The sequence below is a fragment of the Eucalyptus grandis genome, chromosome 4 (assembly GCF_016545825.1).
Source record: "Eucalyptus grandis isolate ANBG69807.140 chromosome 4, ASM1654582v1, whole genome shotgun sequence".
NCBI classification, from domain to species: Eukaryota; Viridiplantae; Streptophyta; class Magnoliopsida; order Myrtales; family Myrtaceae; genus Eucalyptus; species Eucalyptus grandis.
Window position 1 is genome coordinate 35,717,031 of NC_052615.1, and position 22,130 is coordinate 35,739,160.

General features: G+C 41.5%; 3 protein-coding genes across 6 annotated transcripts; 2 read left to right on the top strand and 1 right to left on the bottom strand.

The window, feature by feature from the left end:
• The first annotated feature begins 1,537 nt into the window (after nt 1-1,537).
• On the top strand, nt 1,538-5,441 carry LOC104442169 (pentatricopeptide repeat-containing protein At4g01030, mitochondrial). Of its 4 annotated transcripts, none has more exons than XM_010055503.3 (2): nt 1,538-4,975; nt 5,061-5,441. In XM_010055503.3, exon 1 carries the CDS (start codon nt 1,707-1,709, stop codon nt 4,518-4,520), a length of 2,814 nt encoding a protein of 937 aa, XP_010053805.2. In that variant the 5' UTR covers nt 1,538-1,706; the 3' UTR covers nt 4,521-4,975; nt 5,061-5,441. The 4 variants fall into 4 exon arrangements, with proteins under 4 accessions (XP_010053805.2, XP_010053806.2, XP_010053808.2 ...); XM_010055504.3 differs by having other exon boundaries at nt 5,064-5,441; XM_010055506.3 differs by having other exon boundaries at nt 1,538-4,956.
• LOC104442168 (abscisic acid receptor PYL9) lies at nt 5,408-7,718 on the bottom strand. Its single transcript, XM_010055501.3, has 3 exons — nt 7,389-7,718; nt 6,270-6,485; nt 5,408-6,000 (listed from the first exon to the last, which is right to left on the bottom strand). The coding sequence occupies exons 1-3, from the start codon at nt 7,515-7,517 to the stop codon at nt 5,782-5,784; spliced, it is 564 nt and encodes a 187-aa protein (XP_010053803.1). The 5' UTR covers nt 7,518-7,718; the 3' UTR covers nt 5,408-5,781.
• A 10,910-nt stretch (nt 7,719-18,628) lies between these two features.
• Nucleotides 18,629-21,872, top strand: LOC104442170 (phospholipase A1 PLIP1, chloroplastic). The gene is made up of 5 exons (XM_010055508.3): nt 18,629-19,324; nt 19,692-20,207; nt 20,579-20,638; nt 20,799-21,215; nt 21,447-21,872. The coding sequence occupies exons 1-5, from the start codon at nt 18,629-18,631 to the stop codon at nt 21,870-21,872; spliced, it is 2,115 nt and encodes a 704-aa protein (XP_010053810.2).
• Nucleotides 21,873-22,130: the final 258 nt, after the last annotated feature.

Sequence of the window (22,130 nt, forward strand, 5' to 3'; positions counted from 1 at the left end):
ACTGAGAAATCAATTTTTAGCTAAAAATTGATTTTGTTCCAGAAATTTTGTCATGTATGCCCTAAAAAAACTTCACACTGAGTCCACCTTCATGTGTTACTAGGATAAGCAGTTTTAAGTTTCGTATAAGTTTCATATTCATTATAACAAGTTCCTCAATTTTTTAGAACTTAGTACCTATCTTATATACTCTAGAATCTCAAATCCATCCTAACACAGGTTCTAGGGTCATTGAATTATTACCTTTAATGATTATCACTTGTTACTCCAATTCACTAACCATAATTTATATTTGACATGTAAATAATATGAAACATTAACAAAGTAAAAGTTTCAATCATAAAATGAAAGTTTAGTCTAGCAAGTTCAGATTATGCACTAATCACTAGACATTATAGAATACCGTAGGCGCAAAGACATAGATCAAGAAAAACTCAAAAACGGGTTTCAAGCTCCACCTATCCAGAACTTGAAACCTACCCATTAAAATAGACTTTTTTGGAACTTGGAACCTAAATTAGAACCTAAAATCTGAAAGTTCCTATTATTAGTCCAATTCTCTAATTTCAAATTCTATACCGAAACCATGCTATCTCTATCTACTAGGACCATCACACTCATTTGGTATTGAATTCATTTCATCGGTCCATCAGGCCAAAATTGGCGGCGGTCGCCGACGGCGAGGCCGCCGTCGCCACATCTAGCGACGTGGAGGGCGGCTGGCGAACGATTTTAATAATTTTTTTAATTTTTCTTCTTCTTTTTCCTATCTTCTTCAAGGAAAGCACTCGCACTGGTGGCCAAACTTTCCATCTTTTAGCTTGACTTTTCATAAATTTTGTAGTTTTCCCATTTCGACTTTCCTTTGACAAAAAAAAAGAAAAAAATTCTAAAATTCTAAAAAAAAAAATAAAAAACGAAAAAAATGTTAACATTTTAAAATCTACCTGTGTCTAACTAGTAGGAAGTAAGCTTCTGACAAGAGCTTCCAATGATAGTCCATTTGGTATTGAATTCATTTCATCAACCAAGGGAAAGCAGCACTGGTGGCCAACCTAGTTAGACTTTTCGTGTTTTCCCATTTCGACTTTCCTAGACACTAGTAGTAACGACAAGAGCTTCCAATGATAGCGTGTCTAATCAAGAGGAGCAAGCTTCTGAGAGGGCTTCAAGCGGTAGTATGATAATCTGGCGGCCAGCCTAAATATATTCATTATATTAACATACTTATGCCATCATGCTTTATCCCCCAAATCAAAGAGAAAGTTTTTCTTTTCTCGCTACCCAAATTTTACGTCATAGAGTTCAAACGAAACAGTTTTAGAATATGTTTGGGTTCATATATTTGAAAATTTTCAAATTATTCAAACATTGACCTGCAGAATCGCATATAATTATTATTCTCATAATTTTCCGAAATTCGAAGCAGTATCTTAAAATTTTCCAAATTTTGGAGGGCATTTTTTACTTTTTCCGGTACTCTCAAGCAGGCTCATGGCACGAAACAAAGAAATATCCGCCTTCTGGGATTGCACCAACCTTATCTGCTTATCCACAAAAGGTGAAGAAGTACAGTTTGCATCCTTTGTCGGCTCCTGTCGCAGTTTCAACTCCAGATCAAGCCAGCCTCCTCGCTGGCGGTTGGCGCTGCTCTCTTAACTGCCATCATCTTCCGAGACCAACTGATAACAACCAACGTAACCGCCATGGACGGACTCCCTCCGCTTCACCAAACCAACGCACTCTTCCTTAAAAAACCTCGGACCCAGAACCCCAAGCTGAGAAGCCATTCTCTCTCGTGCCCTGCTCTTGGCGATCCCACCCCTTCTACGGCAACTCCAGCATATGCTCTGCGGCTTTCGCCTTCGAGTGTGCCGGCGGTGGCGGGCGGCTTTGATGGAGTCGACTCTTTGGCGTCTGTGAAGATGGTTCATGCCCAGATGATGAAACTGCCTGGCAAGTGGAGTGATGATGATTACTTGGTGAAGAGCCTGGTCAGGCATTACGTGAAGTTTGGTGATCCTAGATCAGCCGCGTCAGTTCTCTTGCTGGGCCTCGCCAGGAGCGACGTTGGATGGAGCTCTTTCTCGGAGGAGTTGAAGGAATTCAGGGAACTGCCTGTCCAAATTCTTGAGGTATTCGATGAATTGCACTGTAAAGGAATGGTCTTTGATGCTAGGATCTTCGCTGTCGCGTTGAGAGTTTGCACTTATGTATTGGACTTGTGGTTGGGTGTAGTGATCCATGCTTGTGTGATCAAGAGGGCCCTTGATTCCGATGCTCGTGTCCAGCGTGCCCTGATGAACTTCTATGAGAGATGTTGGGGCATAGAGTGTGCCAATCGAGTGTTCAACGAAATGCCGAAGCGAGAAGATGTCGTGTGGAATGAAGCAGTTAAGTTGAACATGAAGCATGAGCAGTGGATTATAGCTTTAGAGTTATTTCAAGATATGCAGTATTCCTGCGTGAAGGCGAAAGGCACAACGACTGTCAGAGTGCTGCAAGCGTGCGGCAAATTGAAAACCCTTGCACTAGGAAAGCAAATTCATGCCCATGTTTTGAGGTCTGGAATGGAATCAAGCGTGCCAATATGCAACATTCTCATCAGTATGTACGCCAAAAATGGAGAGCTTGAACTTGCTGGAGCAGTTTTTAATTTGATGGAAGATCGTAACTTAATTTCATGGAATTCTATTATCTCTGCTTATGCGTCATTTGGCTTTCTAGATGATGCGTGGAATCAGTTCCATAAGCTGGAATCTTCCACTACCGAGCCGGACATTATAACCTGGAACTGCCTTTTGTCAGGGCATACTCTTAATGGCTCATACGAGGACGTACTGGCCATCCTGCGCATGATGCAAACTTCTGGAATCCAACCCAATTCAAGCTCCATAAGCTGTGGTCTCCAGTCAGTCATCGAACTGGGATTATTGCCTCATGGGAAAGAAATACATGGTTATGTGATGAGGCATGATCTTGACTATGACGTATATGTGGGAACTTCAATAGTGGACATGTACGTGAAAAGTGACTGCCTGGACATTGCTCAAGCAGTTTTCAATAACTTGAAGAGCAAAAACATATGTACGTGGAATTCATTGATATCTGGGTACTCATTTAAGGGCCACCTTCAAGTTGCTGAAAATTTGGTTGGTCAAATGGAAGATGCAGGAATTAAGCCTGATATAGTGACATGGAATAGTATGGTCTCTGGCTATTCAAGGTGGGGCCACACTGAAAAGGCTTTGGACATGATTCATCAGATGAAGCTCTCTGGATTGACTCCTAATGTGATTTCCTGGACTGCCCTCATATCAGGATGTTCACAGAATGAGAAATACAGGGAATCCCTTCAATTTTTCATCCAAATGCAAGAAAAAGGTATTGAGCCTAATGCTGCCACCGTGTCCTCTGTACTTCAAAGCTGTGGAGGCCTCTCTCTACTGCAAAAGGGAAAAGAGATACACTGCCTCACTGTAAAAAATGGTATGACCCGAGATGTTCATGTAGCAACAGCAATCATCGACATGTACAATAAGTCGGGCGACTGGAGAACTGCCCACAAAGTTTTCAAGAGGATTCATAAAAATTCATTGGCATCCTATAATTGCATGATCATGGGGTTTGCCATGTATGGCCTTGGAAAAGAGGCTATTTCTCTCTTTCATGAGATGTGCAGCAATGGTACAACCCCAGATGCTATAACCTTCACAGCGATCCTCTCTGCTTGTAAGAACTCAGGCTTAGTTAATGAAGGTTGGGAGTTTTTTGATAAAATGAGCGGAGATTATAATGTAACCCCAAAAATAGAGCACTACTCCTGCATGGTCGATCTTCTTGGGAGAGCTGGCTACCTTGACGAGACTTGGGATTTCATTCAAAAGATGCCCCTAAAGCCAGATGCTACCATTTGGGGTGCTCTTCTTTGCTCCAGTCGAATTCATGAGAACATTGAGTACGCAGAGATTGCAGCAGAGAATCTTTTTGAACTGGAGCCTCATAATTCTGCTAACTATGTTTTAATGATGAACCTTTATGCCATGTCAAACCGATGGAAGGATCTTGATCATGTCAAAGAGTTGATGAATAGCAGGGGGGTGAAACATGGACAAGCTTGGAGCTGGACACAAATTGATCACACTGTACATCATTTTTCTGCAGAGCAGAGTACTCATCCTGATTGTGGAGAGATTTATTTTGAGTTGTATCAGTCAATTTCCCAAATTAAGAAAATGGGGTATGTGCCTGATGTCAGTTGTGTATATCAGAATATTGACGATGTTGAGAAAGAAAAGGTGCTGCTAAGTCACACAGAAAAGCTGGCAATCACTTACGGACTAATGAAAAGACAAGGCAGTGCTCCTATCAGGGTGATTAAGAACTCCAGGGTCTGTTCTGACTGTCACACTGTGGCAAAGTATATCTCCATGTTGCGAAACTGTGAGATCATTATCAAGGATGGTGTCCGCTTTCATCATTTGAGCAAAGGAAACTGCTCCTGTAAGGATTGCTGGTAACAGAGGGTTTCACTCACCTTGATGAACTCTCTTGAAGCTTTGCTGACATGATCGTGCGTCAACTTTCATCAGTATTGGCTATTAGCTAGAGCATTAGATTGAAAAAGGGGAGAGCTGAGTAGCTAAGCTGCAGTTGGTGGCCAATATGTGAGAACTCAAGCAATTTCCCACCTCTTCATAAATGAAAAGGCTTGCATATAGAGCTTCTGAGACTGAACTATGAAGAATGGACTTCATGCTGCCAGTTCATTTGTACAGGGGCATCAGTCAAGCTTTGAATATATGGCCTCAGTCATCATCAAAGAAGATCGTTAAATGGGAAGATGTGTTGAATGGTATCCAGAATCCCTGATGTTGATGAGTTTTACTAACTATAGTCTTGCAATGGGGAAAGAGATTTGAAACCCCACAAGATAAATAGTGGGTAAACGACAAGGTATGAGAGGGAAACTATGGTACTATTATGTTTGCTCTTCCTTCTGCAAGTCAATTGCTCCCTTCCCGAGATTTTCTCCACTAACGTGGTTAATCTACCAATAGCAGGCAAAACTTTGTTGAGACAGCTTCACACTTCCTCAAGGCCAACAACACTGGAGAAGGCGTGTACAAACCTTTGGAACATTTCCAACTCAAATTGGCAGATTATTGCAGATTATTTGGAACATAGTCTCCATTCAGATTTCCATTTGACGTCGACTGAGGTATAATCCTAGTTGATGCCGTTGTTTACTGTATGCACAATCATTCTTAGCCTATTAGTGTCCACTTCCAGACGCACAACCATATTTGTTATCATGATTATCATGTAGGCTTAAGAAATCCAAAATATCTACTAAGAGTCCCTATTGATGAACCGCAAGCTCCAATATGTACAAAAGGTTGTCAGATTGCAAACGGAAACAACTATTTACTTATAAGGAAGCAAATTTTCTCGAAAATTTACTCTTACAGCCTATCTACTAAATTAAAGCTGCGCGTATGCACACCAGCAAATGCACATAGAGCGCAACACTTCCATGTCAATATTTACAAACACCGAACCAGCATCGACACCATTTCCATGGACAAAAACCCTTATACCCAGCCATTCAAAAGAGTGCTCTTGATGTCTCCCTTAGAACATGACCAAGCGAGGAAACACATTTTCCAAGGGAGGAAAACAAGCAAGTGGAAGCAAATGCTTTCTAGAAGTGACAACAGAGCTCCTATGCATCCACAGTCGTAAAGACATCAAAGCACTGCTCATGACTCTATAAAGCTTTTAGAAGCTGTTTACAGCTTCAGTTCGGTCCTGAATAGCCATTCTCTCCGAAATTTCAGCCAAAGATTTGAGATTGTATCTGATATAGGCCTCGACAAAGTAGCACGTGTCATCCTTCGTGTTCCCATCAGGCACGTCTACTACAAATGACTCGATCACCAGTGTTCCTGGCCTTCCTTCAACCATGTCAGGATGGACCGTCATAATTGAAGAATAGTTCTGCATAATTGCAGAAATGACAAGCGTTAGATCACAATAGGGTAGAGACAGTAATATATATATAAACATATATTTATCAATAGACAAGGGCATGCTCTCTTACACTAAACGGCAGAAAGAAGCTAGAAGTCCCAAAAGTCTGTAAATCTCAACTGAGAAACAAGGAATTTGTCTATTTGCAGAAAATTTCCTTTTGTAGAAAATCAATAGGATCTAGATAAAAACCAAAAAGCGAATGCATCTAACGATGAGGCAATTAGAAGGGTTACCTTGAGTCTGTGATCACCGCCAACGATTCGAATACCAAGTATGTGTTCCTCGTCATCAAGAAGTTCCAATCTCTCAGTGCTGGTTGTAGCTGGAAGCCCGGACTTGACATTCACTTCTCTTACGCTCCCTATGCCCAAATCACCCTTCATGATACACCGGCTGACAAAGGGCTTGTACTTTTGAGGCTGATCAAATCTCCTCACCAGAGACCACACCTGTCAAAAGGGTAAAGTATTTGGTTCGTAAGCATGAAGAGGAAAAGCACAAGAACAGACTTCGTAAGGAAAACTATTCTTGAACAAAGTTAAAGACAAAATCCATGGGTTCTTGTCCTGCATTGTCCATCATTTTTAACTATAGTATATATCTACAACCATCAAATGGCCGAAAGAGAAGGAAGAAACGATTGAGAACATAGAGAAATTTATCTTTTTCACTGAATAAGCACAAGAACCAATACAACTGATTCAAAGAAACTCACATGATTACTCATCTTGAATTATTTGAACCCAGATAACCAATGCAGAGGAGGAGTTTCTTAAAGTATGATTAGTTTACACCTGTGACTTTGTATGATTTGACCCTGTAGTGGGTGGTAATTTTTCACTTTCATTTGAGCTTTTGAGTAAATAAAGATCAATTTAATTATCATAAAGAAAAAGGCGATGGCTCATCTTCGAGTTGAGTGAAATCAAAGCAGAGCCAAATCTCCAATTCGAACAGGGGAATTAGTCTGGCTGAAAAGCTTAAGCTGATATCTAAGCTAGCAGTAAGACTATGTATATAAATCATTGGGGAACTCTACACAAGCGATGCAGAATGCTCGGAAAAGGAAGATCCTTATAACCATGAACTATAAATTCTTACTCAATTCACAAAAAAAAAAAACTTAGCCTTTGAGAACAACCTATGACAAAACTTTTCCTTGTGACAATCGAAACTCAAAGAAGCCAATTCGATTAATCGAATTCTTTTGAGAAACCATCAAAGAGATTGAAAAGGCGGATAAAAACAGAGCAAAAGAGAGAGACGAAGCAGAAGCTGACGGTCCACACAAGGACCTTCCTAAAGAGGCAAGCAAGCTGACGATTAACAACAAGGGTCGATGCCGAGCATACCAGGTGAACAGGAGCTTTGATGCGCTTGATGACAGCCGAAGTGCACTGCCGCTCTCCGGCCTCATGCTTGTGATGCCTCCTGATGTACTCGGCCTCCATGATCCCCGACACCGCGTCGCCACCGTTCATATCCGAGGTTTATCGATCGAACCCAAAAGAGGAGAGGTGTCCACTTTCTTCTGTGCAGAGAAGGAAGAGGAAGCGAGCTGCAGAAGCTGAGAGGTGGATGACGCAGAAGGAGGAGAAGGAACATAAGAAGAAGGCATTAAAAAGTGACCTGGTTGGTTAGCTTAGCTTGGGAGGATATCAAGAACCGTCCAATGGGGAACCTCCTAACCACCCACTTTGTTTTCTTGTAGTGTTACCTTTAAAGCATCACAAAAAACCTGGTCTCCCCCACTCAGGCCCCACCACCTCATGCATTATCTAAAATTTGTGCCATTAGACCTTTGTACCATTTGAAATTAAAGTTTGCTTTTGGGCAATTAACATTAGGGCATCAGTATCACTGAGTGGACGCAGAATGAACATGCGACACTGATGTGGCGCATAAATGTCGATCAACAAAAAAAAAAAACAACAACAACAAAAAGCAAAGTATAAGGATCGTTGCCCTAGAGGAAATACAAGAGAGGATGGAGATGGGACAAGGAGCAAGAAAGGCGGTGGTTGGGAGGCCGCTGCAACCGGCCATCGACCCTCACTATGTACGAGTGCAAGTCAGGCAACTCTCAAGGTGCTCGAGCAAGGGTCATCAAACTCAGACACGTGTCGCGTGTTTGATAGATTGTTGATCACAGAATAGCCTGTGTGACAGCTCTTTAGCCGAGAATATCAAGCTAGCTTTCCTTCTAAATATTGTTCCTAAGAATGCTATATGAATCACATCCTCACAACTCGTATCATGCCAATTTTGGTTCGGGCATCTAGTCCCTCGAGAAAGACAAACATAACACTTTAGGACAACAACTAGTCTCGGCTTGCCACGACCTCATCAAGAGAGTTGCATCAGTTCACAACTAACTTGTGCATGGAGCCCAATCTCACCTTTAGAACATTTCAGTGTCATGACCATTCTATCCTAAACTCCCCAATGCCACTCCTACAAACCAATTATATCATACCTTTTGCATCACTCCCTCTTCTCCACTCACAAGGATGCTTGAATATGGGAGAATTCAGTCCCATGACATTCTCCCTACCCAATTCCATAATGCCTCTCTTGCCACTATTCAATCATTTCTTTGCATTTCTCAACCATTAACGGTACTACCTCAAGACTTCCATGAATGACGACATTCACCCACTAGAGCAGGCCACTCCAATAGCTTCCCTCGATCAAAGTTGGTCGCACATCTCTAGTCATTTATGCTTTACCTGAAAAGTGTGTCATCATGAGCCAACTACAGTCCCTTGGAAACACACGTTGTTTCACCTACTAGGCTTCTCTTGATCTCAACAAACCAATGTAGGTTACTCTCTTGTTGAAAACATGGTAACAGACATCCTCATGAGATTTGCCCATTGATCTAGGTAAGTTTTCCCTATTCAATGAATAATTTGGTTCATTCCCATCCCCTATTGTCATCTTAAAAGCTTGACGAGAGCCACATCTTATGATGATCATTTTTGCCTTCATAGAACTGGGTAGACCACTAGCTCTTCTCAAATCACCTACCTACTACTTTGATACCATTTGTCACGGGCCAATAGATTATTGATCACATAATAGCCCTGGTGTATGCAGTTGAGGCTCCAGCCTCACCTACTTAACAATAAAAATAACTGTAATGCTAAAAAATCGACGTATCGAATCAATCTACAAAGAATCATAAAAGTGAGTGAAATCCACGTAAGTTCTGTAATGAATCCGTAAACAAATTTGGTGCGCCCCCCAATGCATCGAGTGCCCGTCTTTTCTATTGACAGGGGCGCACTAGCCAATGAGGTTGCGAGGGAAGGCAAAAACAATTGAAAAGCGAAGAATGCACTTTTCTGGGGTGCCAATGTGCCATTCTAAAGTGGTATATTCTTGGGTAACCCGGGTTCTTTTCTCGGTTCGCGGGGGAAATGGCGGAACGCAATTGGCGATGAATAAATTCTTGGGAGGGACAACGTGATCATCATGATCCACAGAGCTTCTTCACTCACCCCCGACTCCCATCGACAAATTACCTCGCATGGGACGGTTGAGATGCTCCCAGCTCGATCTTCCTCCACTGTATGAGTGTCACGTGTTCATCCTATCTATGATCACTCGTTTTCCATTCGAGTCCTGTCGTGGAGCTCACATGATCGACAAGAGAGATGGGCTTGATCTGCATAATTGTTTTCCCTTCGAGTCTTGTCGTGGAGCTCACGTGATCAATGAGAGAGATGGGCTTGATCTGCATAACCTGTAGAATATTAGTTGTTATTGCCTTTTTTTTTTATCTTTGATGCATGTCTCTTGATAGAGGCGACAAGTGATTCTTCCAATTAGATTTTCCTCCAATAGCTGAGAGCCATGTGTATGCATTCTAATCAAACATGGGCACTTTTTTAAGTTCATTGGTTATGTTTAACTTGGGCATTTACGAAAAGGGTGTCTTTTTGACTCTCGAGCTGTTCTTTTCACCGGACTCAAAAACTAATATAATTGAAAAGGAGCCTTTGAGGTGCCCGACCGAAGCGCTTTATTGTTGGCTTGTGGAGATAAGATTGGGCCCCAAAAAAGAAAAAAAGCAACGCATATGCGTGCTAAAATGCCTATACTCTTAACTCTAAACATTCCGAATCCACCACACTGCGTCCCGTGCCATTAGGCTGAATGCCTAGGAATTAAGAACCCACCGGGATGTTACTAACATTATGTCGGTTGTTTGTCTTTAGCAGAATTACCCTTTTTTAATGTCAGCAATGTCATCTTCGCACGAGCCAAATAGAACGTTTTCACCTGAATTTCAGCTTTCAAGTCCGTTAATGTCTTGTCCTATGAAACTCTACAACTTGCAAAAAGAAAGTTATTTTAAGATCCAAAAGCTCCAGAGGTTGCAAAAATTGATAGTGGTTTGCATGCTAGCCATGATTATCTTACGACTTTGCAGATCTTGCTTGCCTTGCACTGCCTTGTCATCCCTGACTTGTCCCCCATTAGTTGCAGTTAGATAAAACATGTACGTCCGCACGTCTCGCCTTCACGCCTGCTCATTTGAGGAAAGACAGAGAACCACTCAACCACTTCTTCAGCACTAATCTCTCTAGGCCAATGAAACCCGTAGTCATGCTAAAATACACCAATTACTGTCCTTGCCTCTTGGCTAGACGACAATGGACAAAGAAAAGGACCACGCCCCACTAGCTCAGGACGTTAATGGAGTGGAGCCAACGAGGCAGGAACGAAAGCGGGTGAATAGGGCGGGCGAAAGCGAGGATGTTCATGCCAAGCATCAGTCGTTGGACCACCTCCGCTGCGCAACTAGCGGACGACCGATGATATTGGCTGAATTTTCAACAGTTGAAAGGTGCAAAGCATCAAAAGGGAGAGAGAGTAACGTGTCGTCCTCTCCCACACTCGGGTCGCAAAGATCCAGCAAGTCGACATCACGAGCGAACCTCAAAAGATCATTATTGTGCAGTTCGGAGAGAGGAATTTTTTTCAACTGATCTAGAGAAAAGTAGGGTTCGGTTGGAGGAGGCGACGAGAAGTCCTGTGCTTGTCCTTTTGTGTTCCTTTGTTGGACCTTTTGGCGGATTCCTTCTCGGCTTGTGGGTGCAAATTGGAGAGGACATCGTGCTTGTCGTTTTACCCGGATTAAGAAAAGGGGGAGAGACCCAATAATGGAGTGCAGTGTTTTGGAGATTTGATGTGGATGTGGATAAGGTTTAGGATCTTTTCCCGCGTGGCGATTGTCTTTGGAATTTTGGCTCATTTCATCTAGTGCTTTAGGAGACATTAGTAGAAACGTTGCCGCCAGTGTTTCGCAAAATTACAAGGTTATGTCATAGGATGGATGGTCAACTCCAAGAATGATGATAATGACTCATAAGTCGTTTCCGATGAGTTCATATTGGTAAGGGTCTAAAAGGCAGGCTTATAATAGTTAAACTCGACAAATGGGTGGATCGGAGAGTCAGGTTTTGATCAAGTTGAAATATTACGGCCTAAATTGACCCATTTAATTCATATTAATCCATTTTTATGTAATGCAATTTCAGCAATACAGAATCGGTTCGGATATATCTAGAGCTCAAATTTTTAGCAATTTTTCTCCTTAAATTTTTGCCTCTAAAGAAAGAGCAGCTCCATGGAATAGCTCGCTAAGTCGGTGAGGGAGCTCAAGTTTCTTTGCACACCACATGAGCAATGTGAAGATCTGGATGAGCATCCTACTAATGGACAAGAACAAAGAGGCTTTGGAATCGGGAGCTGATTGGTTCCATTCAACCAGAGAACAAGCTCACTTTATGATTTTGGGTGAAAAATCAAATTCTTATAATACAATAGACAGCTTACACCATTTCACTACAAGCAACATATATTGGTCAAGCGATCATCATGTTGTTTGTTTGTATTGAAGACCATGCTTCAATTCTTGATGATGCAAAAGTTTTTTATTTTTTCCTAAAAAAATGCTTTAGAACCTACGTCAAGGGACTTGAATATGGACAGAGGTCCCAGCTTAGCCTCAAGGGACCCAAGCAAAACCTCCCTAGACCTAGGATAGGCACTATCTCGAGCCCAATCTCAACGAACTCGAGACTGATGTCTGTGGAACTAGACACAAGCACTGCGGTCTCAAGCTCAACTTGGAGGGACTTGAGCCCAACCTTTTTGGAACTAGGCCTCACCTTGATTGATTTGGGCAAGGTACCAATGACTTAGGCAAGGAAGCCAAATACCGAGCATGGGCACTAGGGATGCAAATTCGACCTCCATGGAATCAAGTACATGCACTAGGTCTCAAGCCCAACCTTAATAGACCTAGGCACTCCCTCTGTGGACTCAAGCCCAGTCATTGAGGAAACAAGCCCAACCATGATGGAACCAAGCTAGTTGCCAATGACATTGGTGCAAAGCCAAGTACGTAGGCATGGTTGCTGATGACCTAGGCTTGACTTTTGTGAGCTTGATGTTGATGAACCAAGTCCATCCCTAATGGACCAAGGTCTACCTCAATGGACTTGGGCTAGGTGCTAGTGACTTGGGCGCAAGAGTCAAGTCACTAGGCATGGCCGTCAAGGACTCGAGCTTAGCCCCCATGGATCTAGGTGCAAGCCCTAAGGTCTTGACCTTGGCCTTAAGGGACCTGGCCTAGCCACTATGGATGTGGGCTCGATTCTACCCATGATGGACTCAAGTTGGACACCAATAACTTGGGTGCAGGAATCAAGTATCCAAGCATGTACACTAGGGGACCAAGGCACAATGTCCCAAGCCCAAGAACTAGGGCTAGCCTTTGTGGAGTTGGGTATAGGCATCAAGGTCTTGAACCCAGCCTGAGGGACTTTGGACTCACCTCTATGGACTTGAGCCCAATTGTCAAGGAACTTGACCCGACCTTGATGTACTCAAGCTAACACTGGTGAAATGGGGACAAAAGTGGGTACCTAGGCAGAGCCATCAGGGATCCAAGTAGGGCCTTTGAGATCTTAGCCAACATCTATGGATCCAGGCACAGGCCCTAAGGTCTCGAGCCCAACCTCAAGGGATCTATGACCCAAGCACAAGCACTTAGAGGTCATTGCTCTTGAATGAAATGCAATGAGGTTAGGTTCTTTGCAAACCCATTAGAACCCATCATTCATTGGGCTTTACCTTTTTAGACCAATTTTTACTCATAATTTAAATTCTACACAACTCATATTGCACCCTAATTAATAAATATGAGTTAAAATATGGGTCCATATTGCACCCTCATTTGCGAATAATTAATGATGATGACATGCAACAATGGATACTTACTGGAAATTTTATTTGGAGATCTTTCTCCTCTCGACTTCAATTATCTCACACTTATGCTATTTTCTAGGGCCTTAGCTTGTGCTATTTCATCCTTTGTGAACTATTCCTTTTACATTTATGGTGCCGTTTATTTCACGAAATATGAATAATTTTAAAAATATACATATTTTAAAAATCATTCAAATAACTTGAGATAGTTAATCAATGAAAAAATTTCATTTCAACAATAATTCATATCTAAAAATTTCTATGAACAATGAATGCATTTTTTGTTAATTCATTTTTGTAAATAATACAATTAATCATATTTAGGAAAATATTTTTAAAATTATTCATTTTTCTGGAAAAAAATGCATCTTAAGCCCATACTAAATTTTTGGAATAGGAGGTAGTTTTTAGTTAGACAAAACCATGGGTACTAGAAATAAGGGCTTTTTTCGTCTTTTTTTTTTTTTGGTGTCGCTGGTTTTTATTTTTTGGTCGAAGGGGTGTCCCTGGTTCACAACCCAATATGTGATCGGTCATATCAACTATCAAGGGTCCAATTCGGCCCATTCGGTACTATAAATAAGGGCTTTCTCCCTGAAAGTTCGAGGCCAGGACCGTTCGAGTCAAAATGGGAAAGCGAAGCCAACTTAGCAGTCTATGATTCCTAATTCGAACATAAATGAGCTCTCCTTCTATAGTTAGCTTTCGCCAGTGGCAACGGCGGCGGAGGAAAAGCCACCGCGGTGGCATGGTGGTCGAGAAATATGGCCGCCCGATGGATTACCCGTCACCATGGAAAAGTTATTCATGACAACATATACACGACTAAATCATGTTGTCGGGATTTTTCCTTGTTAATGAAGTATGTATTGTATATATAACTTTTCAGCATGTAATAGTTTTTCATCCGTGATAATAAAAAATAAATTATTTTAATTAAAAATCCCAAATCAATACATCTGAGATAAAATTTACCCAAATACTAATTTTTTAACCATGAAAAGCCCTAAATTAGGTATATTTACGACAAATTTACTCAAAACTCACTAAAAAGCCCAAAACTAATACTTTTATAACAAATTTATCCTCCGTTAATTTTCGTTGAATTAGATTAAATATTAAGAAAAACCATAAACCGGTACACTTGTAATAAACGGAAAACAAACTAAGGATAGATTCCACCTAAAGTATACTCATTGAAACAAGTTCCTTATTATTATTATTATTATTATTATTATTATTATTATTATTATTATTATTATTATTATTTAACTTAGAACATACCCTACCAAACCTAGTAATTGGAACTAGGAGTCAGTGGAGGTTCCACTTGGAACCTATTCCTAAAACTTGAGACTTACCCATTAGAACATATTCCTCATTTTCTAGAACTTAAAACCTTCCTTGTCAGTTTAAGGGTTTACTTAGGTTCCAACTTTATTATTAACCAAAAAATTATAATGAATTATCACAGTGAATAATCATCATTTGCTACTATAATTCATGACCATAATTTATATTTAAACGCACAAAATATATAAAACGTTAATAAAATAAAAGTCTTAGTCATAAAATGAAAGCTCGGACTAGTAGTTTTTGACTATACACTCGCCATTGAATGTTATGGAATATCGCAAAATCATCCAAACACATAAAACAAGAAAAACACAAAAACTAATTTCAAGTTATAGTTTCCAAATTCCAAGTTCCACCAACTTAGACTTAGACTATACCCGTTGAAACAAGTTCTCAAATTTTTGGAGCCTAAAACATACTCTGCATACCTTGAAACTTAGAAACGGAAGTTTCCCACCTATCCCTTTCTCGGGTTCTATATTCTATTTGGGAATCGTGCTTACCCCTACTTGGAACCTACTATGTCATAGATTTAAAGGTCGATTCCAAATTCTATCTAGATTCCATCTATATTATTAATTGAATGATGATGATGAATCACCACCTTTAATGATCACAACTTGCTACTACAAATCATTCACCACATTTTATATATAGACATGCAAAAATATGAAACATTAATAATGTAAAAATCTTAGTAATAAAATGAAAATTCAAACTAGTAATTCTAAATTATATATTCATCATTAAAATAATGCAAGATCAAATGAAGACATATAAACAAAGATAAAATACAAAAATTAGTTTCAAGTTTCAAGTTCCACCTACTTAAACCTTAGAATATACTCATCAAAATAGATTCCTCAATTTTAGAAACTTGGAACAATTTTCGGAACCATGCTTACCCCTAGGTAAAACCTTAAACCCATATACTCATCAACTGTTACGTATCTTTTAACTCAGTAATTTGACGGTCAAATTTAATAGAAATTAATTAAAAGTAAATTTATCATAAATGTATCAATTTGATGCTTTTAGCATTCAAAAATTAATTTGAAGTAAATTTTTCATAGGTATATTAGATTAGAGTTTTTCATAATATTAACCTTAAAGAAATACTAAAACATTTGAGCAATATGCTTCTGCCGCTTCATGTAAGTCCCCGGACACACGGATGATCCCGCAATCTAGGCTGTCGAGCACGTTCGATTCTCGGGACGAAACGGATGGCGGCTCGCGCCGCTGAAGCTCACTAAGGTTCATCAGTCAGAGGCTGACGGCAGAAATCTAGAGCGCCCACGACGGGCAGACGAAGACGCGGGAGCATCGAAAACCTAGAACGACAGGACCAGCCATTTTCTGCAGTAACTCAAGGCCGATAGCTTTTTCGCCGCTGGATTTACGCGAGGAAACAGGCGGCGGAGGAGCGAGCGAAATTGAAAGAGGCGGAGGCCGAGTGCGTCGCCACCGCGCCCACCAGCTGGGTGGCCAAACCTGGCCTCCACCCTGCCATGCAACCCCACATTTGGCCTGTTTCTCTCTCTCTCTCTCTCTCTCTCTCTCTCTCTGTGGGCTGCATATGGCTTCAGAACTTTTTCGTATTTTTCCTCTGAATCTCCCCTTCGACCGAGGAGAAGAGCAGTGGCCATCTTTCCTCGAACTTGCCCACGCTGCCCTCGCTCTTTCTGCCCGGTTTCAGCGAGCTTAGGAGGGCAAGCAGGTCAAGCGGGATTCGCTGCGCTCATTCGATGAATTTGTTCTTCCAGATGGCTGGCCAGGCTCGAAAAGTCCACGTGAATAGATTCTCCACGACAGGACCCTCCCCGCGATGCTTTTGATCGTCCCCCCCTCCATGTGTACGTGTTTACAACTTTCCACTGAACTCCATCGCTGGCTACAGAAATACAACCCAGACCGATCTCAGTATATAATATTTTATATATATAGATAAATACGTGAGGAGAGAGAGATTCAGGTGCATGATGAACAAAATAATGAGCTCCACTCCAGCTCCTACTCGTTAATGTAAATGCCATTGACGAATCTTGCGTCCCACCATCATTTTTTATCGTACTTCCCCATCGTTCTGATGCACCAGATGTGAAGAGAGAGATGTCTGGGTTGCACGTTCGAAGAAAATGACCTGCAGTGGAGCTTCTGTACAGGGGCTGCTTTTCTTTTTTCCCTTTTGTGCTTCAAGCAACACGCATATACGAGGAGGGTTTCTGCCATTTTTGCCTGTTAAGGTAATATTACAAATCAACCTTCTCGCTTAATGTTCGTGGATATTCTCGTGCTATGTTTTCTCTTCTTGTTTTTGCACTGCCCCTCCTAGATTGCCCAGAATATATGATCTCCCCATTGCTCTCTCGAAGAAACCGAGTCTCGCTCGAAGCCAGAAGACATTGGATTTCTAAAGAAATGGGTTCTTCTTTTCCAATGAGAAATGGCCGACTGATCGACTTAATACTTTCCAACAATGTTTTGTTCATCGTCATGTTTCGTTTTCTCGAATGTCGTTCTCATCGGCTATCACGAGAATGCTTAACGAGGTTCCGGAGCTGCAACACCATGTGCTTTTAATACGTAGTGGGTTGTTAACTAAGTTGATTAAAGAGTCGGGTAGCTGCACGACTGCGTCCTGTTTTGAGAGTCGTTACGACATAGATGTTGTTTTGTATTCAGGGACGTCAGCCGCGAGTAGGACGCAAAGGAGCCTCACAATTTCAACCCGATTGAACAACGTCGGCTCGGAGCATCCCATGACGGCCATTACAAGACGCAGAACCCCTGGGAGAACCGTATGTTGTTGATTTCTTTTGACTGACATGGCTTTGGATCGAACTCTAGTACTTCGTAAGGATCCGATAATTCTATCGTATGTGCGATATTCTTTTTCTAATCCATGATCCCGCAGGTGATGTTGTCATTTGTCCTCGATTTGGGAGCAATTATCACGGACGGATTTCACAAGCCGGAGAGAGATGCGTAGATTGAAGCAGTAAGCCCCAAGCCTAAAACGTTGGGAGCAACAAACCCTCCTTTGGATTACAGGTAGACGACATAACTTATGCCATCTTTCTGCTTAATTCACAGCTTAAAAAGTTAAAAAAAAAAACCACTTACCGAACCAAATACGACGGATGGATTTCGTTGGGCGAGTTACTGGGCAAAAGTTTGTCTTTAGCATTCAATCCTAGAATCCCACGGCTCAGCACTACATTGTACGAAACAAAAGGTGATTTGAATGCTTACTAGTACTTATTCTTGCTGTGTATTTTAAGGGTGATCTCTGTTTTGCAACAAAAGAAAGGACCTTCACGATGGAAAAAAAAAACAGAACACAGAACAACTTAGTCTGTTTTGAGGGGAATGACAACCTTCACTACCATGACCGAGAAACTCGGCTAGGCCAAGCCACGAAATTTCATATCGCAAGAGCGGATGGTTAATGCCCATGAAGAGATAAGATAAAGCACTTAATGACTCATCTATTAAATCAGCATAGGGCCATGAAGGAAAAAAGACAACTTAAGATTGCAATAGTAGAAAAAAATTCCAATTCTATGGTCCAAAAATTCCCTAGGTTGGTCCTCTATCCTTCAATGCAAGGCCCTCCGGTCATCCCTAAAAATGACAGAATCAGGCTTAGGACTTTCACTCATGTAAGGAACCCCCTCGATACACACAATGTTTTTGTTTAGTGAATAACACAGAGACATGTAGTAACAAAATGAAAGAGTTGAACAGTTTTGGCGATTTTGACTTTTCCTCAGAAAATCGTTGCTAACGAAGAGCACCTAGTTCCCTCTGTTGTCTTTATAACGTTCATTGCCGCAAGTTATTTTGATTTCAGGAACTCCACCAGCCACCCTAGTTCAAGGAGGGTGAGGGGAATAGAGAGAGTTCTACAGATATCTGATTTAGCTTACCCCAAAGCACAATACAGGCCATGACATACTCCATAGCAAGCGGCAGCATGACGATGATCTCCACCCCAGTTGCAGCAGGAATGAGAGATATGCACCAAGAGCAAAACGGCCTTCAGAGATCACAGTCAGGCAAAGACCTTTCAAAAGGAGCCGCCTTCCGTCGGTCTTATTCCGACAATCACTTGTGTTGCTCAATAAATAGCGTTCGAGCCTCATCGGCGCATTCCAAACTCAAGCACAGTCGGTCTACCAGCATCATTCCTTTCCAACTCTCCAGTTCTATCATATCAAACTCACTCCGATCATTCCTCTTTGACTCGGAGAATAGCAAGGAATTGAATATAGCGGAGCCAGACATGAAATTGGAGGATACTGCAGATGAAGTTGATGGAGGAGAGATTGAGATAAAGAGATCGAATTGGGTGGAGAGGCTGTTGGAGATTAATAGCCACTGGAGAAATAAACAGCAAATTGACGGTCTGGATGGAGATAATTCTTCCGAAATGGTTGAGGACGGTGACACCAGCTGCACAGATCACGATGGTGTTTGTGAAGCAGGTTATAGTTCAGAAGAAGAAGAAAAAGATGGCGACGAGATGAAATATGATCAAGAATCTTTCTCAGAGTTATTGATTCGAGTACCCACATCTGATGTTAAGCTATTTTCCCAGCTAGCATTCTTATGCAACATGGCCTATGCGATACCAACTATAACGGTATGGTAATTTCCTCCTTGCTGCACATGCCTTCTCTTGGAATTCTTTAATGTCCATTCATAGGTCCAAGTCTTTTGTCTCTACATTGCATTCCTAAGGCAGAATATAACCACCGGTATTGATCAATTAGTTTTCCATCTTCCCTCCAGTTTCTTCCACTTTTCTACATCCATGGACTTGCACATCTGATCATATCAGGCTTTTTACTTTGTTGAAATTTAACTACTTCTATACCAGCTATTTTTTTCGTAGCAAAAATGTCAAAGATTACTAGGAGTATGTGGTGAAGAAACTTTCTCAGGCCGATCCTTTAAGGTCCTCTGCAATTATTATGCTTACATGATATGAACTTTCAAATAAATTGCAGGCTGAGGACTTAAGGAAACAATATGGACTTCATTTTGTAACATCCTCCATTGAACGGAAAGCTGAGATATCAGCAGTTAAGGCAAAGTTTGATGAGGACTCAATCCGTGTACCTGTAGTTTCAGTCGCAACTACTGATAGCTGCCAATCCGAAAAAGACATTAAGTGTCCAATCCGTCCATCAGTTGCTTATGACATTGCTGCTTCAGCTGCATCTTATGTCCAATCTCGAGCTAAGGAACTTTCGCCTGTTGGTTCTGAGGCACAAGAGGAGGAAAATGATATGAATCCAATTGGACACAGAGAGGGAACACACGAAGAGGCTGATAATTCCCCCCGATTCTATAAATCAGAAGTTGCAGTATATATGGCAGCATCAGCAATGACCTCAGTGGTTGCAGCAGGAGAGAGAGAAAAACAAGAGGCAGCAATGGACCTGCAATCACTACACTCATCACCTTGCGAGTGGTTCATTTGTGATGATTTAAGCAAATATACACGCTGTTTTGTCATTCAGGTAATCTTCTTCTTTCCAGTTGATCCAGTTCTATGCTATCTACAGAGAAAACCTAGTTCAGTTTCTACAGTAAACTGGGCCTCAAATGACTTATGATCAATGCTATGCTATTATAAAGTGTCTGGTAATTAACTATCTATATCACGAATTTGGTAATCACCACCTGAAATTAAATCAAGGATCGACATAACTTCAACCTCCATCCTCTACCTGACACTGCGCAACTCACCATTAAAATGTCATCACTGTTTACTCTCAAATCTACTGCAACGTGTGCATTTCTCAAGTATCAATGGGTCATGTCTAATGCAAAAGTTGTAGAGCACATAGAATGTCCGCCTGATCAAGCGTTTCATTATTCTGACGTGCAGGGATCAGACTCTCTGGCATCTTGGCAGGCAAACCTTTTCTTTGATCCAACTAAATTCGAGGTAAGCCATTGTTATAGCTTTGGATGGATTTATAATTAGAGTAGCAGGAGGGTAGCAAATCACTGTGTAGTTGTAGGGACACTATCTCTTTTCTGCGTTTCAAAAGGGATCAGTCTGGGAGGAAGCGCTAACTGTTGAAGAACTTATCATCCTTGTCCAGGAAACTGAGGGCATAGTTCACAGAGGTATCTATGAAGCTGCAAAAGGAATGTACCAACAGTTCATGCCTGAGATAATTGACCACCTCAATAAGTTTGGGGATCGTGCAAAGTTTCAGTTTACAGGCCATTCTCTTGGAGGAAGTCTCGCCCTTCTAGTACATTTGATGCTCATTTCCAAGAAGATCCTCAAGCCATCCAATCTTCGCCCTGCTGTCACCTTTGGCTCACCATTTGTCTTCTGTGGAGGCAAAAAGATCCTGAATCAGCTGGGGTTGGATGAAAATATCGTGCAGTGTGTAATGATGCACAGAGATATAGTCCCAAGAGCATTCTCCTGTAGCTACCCCAACCAAGTAGCTGTGATTCTCAGGCGTTTACCTGGATCATTCCGATCTCATCCTTGTCTAATAAGAAATGTAAGTATCTAGTATCCTGTCAACTCCTTTTTTTGTCACAATTGACTCACGCGACCCTAGGGAAGCCTTTTCGAACTACTTTTTGCTAATGGCAACAGTTCGCTGAGAAGAATAAGACACAGCTTCAAGAATCTTCGACACAATGACAATTTCCCCGGTCCTCCTTTTTCTGTAGTCCAATCGAACTTTGAAAGAACCCATATTTGACTAATTCATGCATTCCTCTTGCAGCAACTGCTGTACTCTCCACTAGGCAAAATGTTCATCCTCCAACCAGATGAGAAATCGTCACCTCCGCATCCCCTACTCCCTCCAGAAAGTGCCCTCTTTTTTTTGGACAAGGACAGATGCGGGTATTCTAAAAATGCTGTCAGGGCCTTCCTCAATTGTCCCCATCCTCTAGATACCTTAAGCGATCCTACCGCCTATGGCTCAAAGGGTACTATTCTCAGAGACCATGACTCAAGCAACTACTTGAAGGCAATAAACGGGGTACTAAGACAGCAGACAAGGATGACAGATAAGAGAGTAAGGATACTCACACCAAGAAATCAAATGTGGCCACTGCTTACTTCACCCTCCCCACACTTGTGGAGCCATCAAAGCTATTTTGAAAGCAACAGGTATCCAAGCAGAGAGGTCCTGACCGGCGTTTAAAAAAAGCTTAAAGCCCAGGACATTCTGAAGGAACTAGGAAGATGTTCGTTCAAATCGCAGAACTAGGATTTTAATTTTTTTTCATGTATAAATTCGTGCATGCCAGCTTCTTGTATATTTATCAAATACGCATCCCTGTGCTTCGTGGCCCAACATTGTTAATGAAAATGGCGCGCTTTGTGTACATGCCCAAGTTTAAGCTCAAAACATGCTTTCATTCTCCTGAAAGCTTTGTCCCATACTCTGCTATTCAAGTTC

Excerpts from the sequence above, each read along its gene's own strand:
- LOC104442169 (XM_010055503.3), top strand. The coding sequence starts at position 1,707 with ATGGACGGACTCCCTCCGCTTCACCAAACCAACGCACTCTTCCTTAAA.
- LOC104442168 (XM_010055501.3), bottom strand. The coding sequence starts at position 7,517 with ATGAACGGTGGCGACGCGGTGTCGGGGATCATGGAGGCCGAGTACATC. Across the intron at positions 6,486-7,388 it reads TCAAAGCTCCTGTTCACCTG|GTGTGGTCTCTGGTGAGGAG; the intron begins GTATGCTCGGCA and ends CCCTTTTGACAG. Across the intron at positions 6,001-6,269 it reads GCGGTGATCACAGACTCAAG|AACTATTCTTCAATTATGAC; the intron begins GTAACCCTTCTA and ends GCAATTATGCAG.
- LOC104442170 (XM_010055508.3), top strand. The coding sequence starts at position 18,629 with ATGACATACTCCATAGCAAGCGGCAGCATGACGATGATCTCCACCCCA. Across the intron at positions 20,208-20,578 it reads CACGCTGTTTTGTCATTCAG|GGATCAGACTCTCTGGCATC; the intron begins GTAATCTTCTTC and ends TCTGACGTGCAG. Across the intron at positions 21,216-21,446 it reads ATCCTTGTCTAATAAGAAAT|CAACTGCTGTACTCTCCACT; the intron begins GTAAGTATCTAG and ends TTCCTCTTGCAG.